We start from the raw sequence: 8,229 nt of genomic DNA, 5'->3' as shown, positions 1-8,229 counted from the left end.
AATGCACATGGCTGTCAGAAAGCGAAGTGGGTGGGGTGGGGGGTCTGAGGGAAATTTTTTTTTTTGGGGGGGAGGGGTAGGGGTAGGGGGCTAGGGGAGGAGGAAAGAGGTGCAGGGCCTTGGTGGGCTTATCCGGCGCGTGCGGGTGATGCGAGGTGGGTTTTGTCTCAACAGTAGAACGGCGAGGAGGTTCGGAAAAAGAGAAGGATGAAGCCAAGGAGGTACACAGTCTGCAGTTCGCGGAAGGCGATCAGCATGTAGTAATCCTCCGGCTCGTAGAAGGTGAAGGCAAAGACAAGCAGCAGAATAGTCCACACAAGCAGCATCAGGAAGGGCACCCGCATACCACGGTAACGCAGGTACACCTCCATGGCTGACAGGGACACGCCAGGGTAGTCAAGGCGCGGCGGCGGCCGGAGAGTAATCGGGGTCGACAACAGCGTTGTGGTGCCGGTGGTGGCCACATTGGACGGGCCGCTGCACTGACCAGATGACGTGGACGAGGGGCGATGGTGAGGACTTGACCTACCCGAAGCCTCGCCATCGATGCTGTCACCGGTCTCGGCCATTCCCCGTCCTTGACGACCCTTGCGCTGTCCGCGCTGCAGCTGCTTCTCACGCAGCTTGCGTTGCCGCTGCATAGCCGCTGCGTCGGCTGGTATCACCGTCTTCGACAGCCACAGCGACAGGAAGAACATGCGGAGCACATTGTAGATGCGGCAGGCGAGCTCGAAAGCGGCGCGGGTGTATGCGATCGCGTTGCACTGACTGTCATTGATGAGCCTCGCGTGCGTGTTCACCGTCAGCGCCATGCTCAGACCGTCTCTTTCGCACGTGGCACTGAGAACAGCGATGATGAACAGCGCGATCGTGGCGATGCAGACAAGAGCGACGTGGCTTGTGGGAGGTGGAGCCGTGAAGGCCAGTCCCCACCCCATTGCCACCAGCATCTCTGTCGGGATCAGCAGCGAGTCCGTCGCGACACCGAGTATGGTACACACGAGGGGCAGGCGGTGGCTTAGAGAGGGGACGCCCAGTTCCACGCCAGCAAGGATGACGAATTTCACCGCGGAAAGGGCGCTCAGCAGGCACTTGAGCACGATAAGAACGAGGACGAGCCACTGGATCGGCGCATACATGACGAGCATGTGACTCTCTGCCCACCACACCCACAGCGGCTCCATGACGTGCCGCCGAACGACGTCGGCCATCTGAGCTGCCCTGGCACACCACCGACGCGGTGAAACGGCGGCACTGGTGGCGCCCTGTGCCTTGGAACGCGCTGAGGAGATGCACTGACGATGTTCATCACCTTCTTTCCGCCGCGCCCGCGGCTCTCGCTCACGACGACGGCCGCGGTGCCGCCGCTGCGCCCCCCGTCGAAGCCCATCATCGTAGGCGTCGCCTGCCGGTGTATTCCACTCGGCATCTGACGCATCCATGCTCGAGTAGGACAAGCCATGACGGCACTGACGGGTTCGCTCTCGTTGCTGCTTTTCTTTCTCTCTCCCCACGCTTCGCTGTTTTCTCCGACGACATCGTCGGCAGGCGGCACAACAGTCGTCGTCCTCACTCGTACTGTCACTGGTGCTGCTGGTGCAATCGGAGTCGTTGCTAGTGGAGGAGGATGGGGTGACGTGGCGGCTGCGTCGACTGCTCTGCACATGACCACGCCTGCTCGCCCCTCCTCTCGCCTCCGCCTCTCTTTGCGCTTCGCTACTGCCACCGTTGATGTCCTGAGCGTCATCGCTGTCCGAAGACGACATGCGGGACGTGTTCGAATCCATCGAGTGCAAGGACGAGGAGCCTGGCCCGGAGTTGTCCGCTTCGTTACTGCCATTGTGCCTTTCCGCAACCAGCTGGCCGTGGTGCTGCTGCAGAGCGCCGCCGCGGAGTTGATGTCCACCGCGTTTGCCCATCTTTCCATGAAGAGGTTTGCTCTCAGCGCCGTTCACGGGGTCTCCGGTCGTGTTGCGCTGCGTCGACGTGCGTGTCTGGGCCGCCGTCCCCGACGTCGACGACAACGACAACGACGGGCTTGACGGCGCCTTCCCCTTGTCCACTAGCGCCGCGGCGGTTGCACGCCTCTTTGCTTGGCCTTTACTGTCGCTCATTGCTTGCAGCTCTTCGTCTCTGTTGTCGTCTTGGCGGTGGCCGTCTGGGCTGCCCGTGCGTGCCACGGCGGAGCGGCTCAGCCGACCGTGCGTGTCACTGCTTCTGGCCTTGTCAGCAGTGCGCTGGTCAGACTCAGCGCGCGACTGCTTCTTTTCGTTTGCTTCTGTTGCCTGACCAGGGCCGTCGCTGGTGCTCTTGACGCCCCCGCCAGCACCGCTGCCCCGACGCTGCCGCCTTCGCTTGCTGCACGGCACAATCATTATCAGGAACACGACGAGCAGGAGGGCGTAGCACACCAGAAAGAAGAAGTAAATGATGGAGGTGGCGTAGTGCTGGCCGCTACCGGGGTAGCTGCCAGGATTCACGAAGTTCACCGCCACTGAGAATGAGAGCGGCACACCAGAGCACTGCGCGACTACCGCGATTACGCGGGCGGCAGGATAGTCGTGGGTGACCGTCACCGAGGGCGGCAGGCCGTCTGTGACACTGCCGAGACCCCAAGAGGATGCCCGCGCAAGCAACGAGTTGAGGGAGATGGTGTAGAGCGCCGGGGCGGCGCAGACCTTCTCCGGGTCCGCCAGCAGGTTAAAGGGCTGCCCAGCGATCGAGGCATCGGTCGGCACACCGGCGCTGCCGCCGCCACTCCTGGCCCTGGGATCACTGGAGAAGACTGCCGAGTACGTGGCCGATGCCGGTGCGGTGGTGGTCATGATGCGTCCCTTCGCGAGAGTCGCTGGCAGCGGTGTGCCCGTGAACTGGTACCACACATCGAAGCTGAAGACCTTAACGACGACGGTGCTGCTGAGTTGCATGTAGTTCATCGTGAGGAGTTCGTCTAAGTCGCTAGACGGTAAAATATTTTTCGGCGAGGGCATGTTTGCGGTGCAGGACGGGTAGACGGGTCCAGTCGAAGAGGCTGTGAGTGGGTCCTCAGCTGCCTCCCCATCTGTCAGTTGCGTGCTGGCTTCTGCCAAGACTGCGTCGTCCTTCCGAAACGTAGGGCGTGACTTTTCCCTTGCCCGAAGACGTGGGAGACGATTTCCTGGCGGACTCTGCATGGGGTCCTCCTGCTGCTGCTGTTGGTTAGAAAGATCGACCATCATCGACATCAGCGCTGGGGCATTGTAGGTGCAATGCAGCCGCGGCTGGTTCCAGAAAAAAAACACCGTTGGCAGAGTGACGTCGGGGCCCACCTCATCGCCGTCGCCATCACCCTCAGTGCCGTTGTTTCGGGTGCTCGCTGAGGAGGAGGAGAGGCTGCCACGGACCCCTGAGTGGCCATTGAGGGCGCCATCACCGCCCGTGGCGGACACGCTCAACGTGTATGTATCTGCATATCGTTGGAAGGCGTTGTAGGGATAGGCCGGTGGCACGTCTGTGTCGATGCTGATTCGGATGGTGCACCCCTGCAGCATGAAGAAGAAGGCGTCTGTATTCAACACCTCGTAGTAGTAGGCGAGCGCGTTGCGCGGGCCCCAAAGCACGTTGGCGAGGTCGTCGGGCACAGCATAAGTGGCTCTCTCTGCGGACGGCACCGTCACCGTCGCCGCCGCTCTGTCGCGTCTCTCGCGGGGACTCGTGAGGTTCTCTTTGCCGCCTCCAACGCGAGCGTGACTCGCTGCATCGGTATCCACTTTGCCCCCGAAGACCTTTGATGTTTCTTCGAAGCTGGGCGGCTCGGCGGCCAGGAGCGACCACATCGGGTAGTATGGACAAGCAGAGACATTGATGATCGCCACGGAGGCCGTCGAAGCCGTCGGTGCCATCGCTCCCTCTTTGGCGAGGCTGCCACGAGCATCGGCAGACCGCGTCTGCAAAGGTGTTGGCGACGGCGGCGTTGTCATCCAGCCAACCACACAGTTGTTATCGACGTAGTCGCTCGTCTGGAAGGCCAACGTGAGGTTATACTGGACAGCACGCACCGAAATAAATGGAGCGTAGAAGGTAGTAATGGCGGCAGGAGTAGCTGCACGTACTGGGGTGAGCCGTGGCGATGCTGGTGGCGTGGAGTTGTACAGCAGGAGCGGCAACAGGAGATACAGCACCCACACAGTCGCGCGCTTCGTGAGTCGTTGCGTGCGACGGCGGCGATGAGTCCACCTTGCACTGCAAGAGCCACCTCGGCAGACACCATCGGCACGCAGGTGTGTGCTGTGGTGCTCCGAGCGAGCAGCACAGACGGGATATGAAACGGGGCGCGCTGCGCCTTTGGATAGAGACGCGGCTATCACCTTATCCATGAGATAACTGTCCGAGCGACGCTTGGAAGGTTCCACAGGGACTGTCCAGGAAGGATGCAGCACCGTACTGCAGGTGGTGAGTGTTGCCTCGGCAGCGGTGGTTGCCATCGTTCTTTCCTTCATCTCCGTGTCAGGGTGCAGAGGGCGAAGAGGGAGTGTGAGTGAGTGTGAGTGTGTGTGTGATAAGGGGGAAGTTAATTCGTGGCGCCAGGCGGTGACAGAGGATGTGGGACTCGCGAAGATGCGCTGTGGCCTCTGCCCCTTCCGCCCTCCTCCAGTGCGGAGAGGGGTGGCCACTCGATGCGTGCTACGTTACTGCTGCTTGTTGTTGTTGGGCGGGGCGGGGGGGGGGGTGTATGCGGAGCGATGGCGAAGGCGACACAGGCATGCCGAGACAGGGACACAGAGCTACCTCGCCCTACTGCTCTACACCGTAGACCCTCTCTGTCTCTCCGGGCAAATTCGCTTGCCTTCCAAGGCGCATACGCACACACGCACACGCACACGCACACGCACACACTCACTGCAGGTGTGCTGGTACAACGGAATCAGCACAGACAGAGCGAGACAGAGAAAATATGTGGAGAGGAGAGAGGAGATGAAGGTGACTGACACCCACCAGACGCCCATGCACGGACTCCGCCGGGAGCGGTGGTGGCAGTAGGAGGTGCATGTCTCATGTGTTGTCGCTGCGAAGCGACGAGGTAAGGGTGGAGGGTGTGGGAGACGTTGGTGGTCGTGGAGAGGAAGAGCCCATGTGCAGAGGGTTGAGGGGGAAGGAGAAGGAGAGACGGGCGTGCGTGTGAGAGCGGTACTGTGATGTTCACCTTAGCGAGTTCCTCCTCGAGGAGAGAACGCACCCCCAACGCCACAGTCCTGCAGTTTTTCGTTTCTGCTCTTGCACACCGCCGTGGAAGCCTCGACCCCGCCACCGCCAAACCACATCCCCCCGCCTTCCTCGTCGCACGTGACACACCCCGTCTTGCCGTGGCCCTCTGCCTCCCCTCTTCCTCGCCCCCTCACCCCGTTGGCGCGTTTGCGTGGCCGGGGACGTTCTTCCGATGTTGTTCTCGGAAAGACGCGGAAGAGAGAAGAGAGAGACGACATGGCGACACAGACACCCACGCAGGTTACACAGGGAGACGCCAGGGAAAGGGAGCCTCCACAGGGGTGCCCGCAGACGCCGCACACCCGCGTGGAAGCATACGGCCTCTTTTCAGTGGACCAGCCGGCAGCCAGACAGCGCGAAGGAAACAACCACAGAGAAGAGAAGGCGAGCGCAGTCCGTGGGGATCGGAGTAGTGGTGGTGCTGTGTGAGCAGTTGGTCGGTCTGCGTGCCTGTGTGCCTGTGTGTCGTTGCTAGGAGAGAGAACGAGAGAGGGTCTTCATAGGTGTCCCTCCTCTCTACCGAGTGGCCACCCCCCTCCCGCTCCTACGACTGCACACCGACAGAGACGACATGTACATGTGTGCACCTCCCCCCACGGCATCCGGCGGAGGGAGTGGGGCGATGGAGGGGAGGGGAGGGGAGGGGGGACAATACCAACGGTCCACCATATCCATCATTGTTGCCAGTGAAGTAGCGACAGCCGTGGGTGGGAGAGGGTGAAAGTCACGGCGCCATGCGTGAACAGCAAGCTGTGTACACTCATGCAGGCAGAGGTTCGGTGTCTTTGCCGAAGCTGTCCTCGCCATCCTTGAGAGCCCTCCTACTGATCTGAGTACTGGTGCGCCGTGCCCTCCAGCCGCTTCATGTCCGCCACCTTGCGGACAGCCTTGTTGAAGTCGTTGTTCTCGACGTAGTCGCGGCCGGCGCGAATGGCAAACATACCGGCCTCCGTGCAGACGTTCCGCAGATCAGCCCCGTTGAAGCCCTCCGATAACTTCACGACGCTCTCAAAGTCGATGTCGCCCTGCTTTGCGATCTTTGCCGAGTGGATTCGGAGGATGTCGAGCCGCCCGGCCTCGTTCGGCAACGGGATCTCGATCTTGCGGTCGAGGCGTCCGGGCCGCATCAGGGCCGCATCGAGCGTGTCGGGCCGGTTCGTTGCCATGATGACCTTCACCTTGCCCAGCGTGTCAAAGCCGTCCATCTGGTTGAGTAGCTCCATCAGCGTACGCTGGATTTCGCGATCCGAGGACGAGCCCTCGATACGCTTGCTACCGATGGCGTCCACCTCATCAATGAAGATAATGCACGGCTCGTGCTCACGCGCGTAGGCGAACATTTCACGAATGACACGCGCCGACTCACCAATGTACTTATCAACGATGGAGGAGGCGACGATCTTGAGGAACGCGGCATCCACATTGGCGGCGATGGCCTTCGCCAGCAGCGTCTTGCCGGTGCCTGGCGGGCCATAGAGCAGCACACCCTTCGGCGCGGCAATGCCAACGCGCGTGAACAGCTCTGGGTTCGTCAGGGGCAGCTCAATCACCTCCCGCATCTGCCGCATCTGTGGCTGCAGTCCACCAATGTCCTGGAAGGACACATCCTTGTCGCTGGACATGTACTGCATGCTGTACACCTGCGGGTCCACCTCGCGCGGCAGCACCTTCACGATCGTGAAGGTCGTAATCTCCAGCGCGACACGAGCACCAAACTTGAGCTTCTCCGGCTTGATGCTCTTGCGGTAGCCAACCAGGTGACGCGCGCCGCTGATGCTCTTCACGATGAAGCGCTCCTCATCAACGCGCTTGAGAACCTCACCCACGTAGTGGCCAATGCTGAGGAGTGCGTTGACCTGATCCTCCACCTTGTCCAGCTCCCGCTGCTGCTGCTTGACGTCATCGTTTACCTTCTTCAAGCGAGCCTGCGTGACGTTGCGCTCCACCGTCTTCTTGATGGCTTCGCTGCGCAGCGCCTCGCGCTCTGGGTCCAAGACGGTGTTGCTCTGCATTCGTATGCCCGCTGGTACGAGAGTGTGAGAGAGAGAGAACGAGGTGAGCAGCAGAACACTGTAGGACGCACGAAGCGAGCGCTGCCTCGCTCAGTGCCCCTCAGGATAAGCACGACTACTGAAGAGAGAAACACTTGACTAGGAGAGGTGTCTCAGTCCTTGAGCAGCACCGCTTGCCGTTTCGCGTCCGAATGGCCAAGGCGCACGTGTGTGTGTGTGTGTGTAAAGGGGGGGGGAGGGGGCTCGTTCTGCGTATGCGCTTGCGGGCGAGTGTATGAGTAAAAACCGCACGTCGAGCACGCAGAGAGAGAGAGGGGGAGGGGGTGAGAGAGACGAGCGGGGGCGACAGGCAAAGGGGAAGGAAAAAGGTGCGGATGTGCGGGTGTGCGCATAGACGTTGGTGATGAGAACGAGCTGTTGCGTGGGGCGGGCGCGTGGGGGGGGTGGAGAGAGTGAGTGCACGGGATCCGCTCTGCGATGCTTTGTTCTCACAAGACACAAGACGCGCGTGCGTGACACCAGCCGGGAAGCCGCGGCACACGAGCGGAGAGAGGAGGGACGAGGAAGATGGAGAGAAGGACAATGACGATCGTCATGGCAGCCATTCATCAGCAATGCATGAGGGCAGAAGAAAAGGAGGGGAGAGAGAGAGAAGGCACCGCGCTCGCCGTGTGTCTGTGCAGCAGCAGCACGTACTTGACCACACGATGCCCTCGTCTCTTTCGTCCTTGCCTGACGCTGCTGCGGTGAGTTGGGTCATGACGCTCAACGTCCTCATGAAAAGCGGAGAGAGGGAGCGAGAGGGCGGGAGACAGGGAGGTGGGGATGGCTGAGAGGGTCGGTGACGCTTTAACACCGCCGCTGGGTTGGCACCAGCCGCTCTCTCTCTCCCTCTCTCGCCACCGCTGCTTCACCACCACACCCTCCTACCGCTTTCCTCTCTTCCTCCTCGGACTCACGGGAGAGGCACGCC

General features: G+C 61.3%; 2 protein-coding genes across 2 annotated transcripts; both read right to left on the bottom strand.

The window, feature by feature from the left end:
- Positions 1-167: 167 nt before the first annotated feature.
- LPMP_030500 (hypothetical protein) lies at positions 168-4,478 on the bottom strand (the record flags this gene model as incomplete). Its single annotated transcript, XM_010702691.1, has 1 exon — positions 168-4,478. The coding sequence occupies one exon, from the start codon at positions 4,476-4,478 to the stop codon at positions 168-170; it is 4,311 nt and encodes a 1,436-aa protein (XP_010700993.1).
- Positions 4,479-6,065: 1,587 nt separating this feature from the next.
- LPMP_030490 (26S protease regulatory subunit, putative) lies at positions 6,066-7,256 on the bottom strand (the record flags this gene model as incomplete). The annotated part of the gene is made up of 1 exon (XM_010702690.1): positions 6,066-7,256. One exon carries the CDS (start codon positions 7,254-7,256, stop codon positions 6,066-6,068), a length of 1,191 nt encoding a protein of 396 aa, XP_010700992.1.
- Positions 7,257-8,229: the final 973 nt, after the last annotated feature.

The sequence above is a fragment of the Leishmania panamensis genome, assembly GCF_000755165.1.
Source record: "Leishmania panamensis strain MHOM/PA/94/PSC-1 chromosome 3 sequence".
NCBI lineage: Eukaryota > Euglenozoa > Kinetoplastea > Trypanosomatida > Trypanosomatidae > Leishmania > Leishmania panamensis.
The sequence above is the reverse complement of the archived record's forward strand: the minus strand, read 5'-3'. Positions and strand labels throughout refer to the sequence as shown.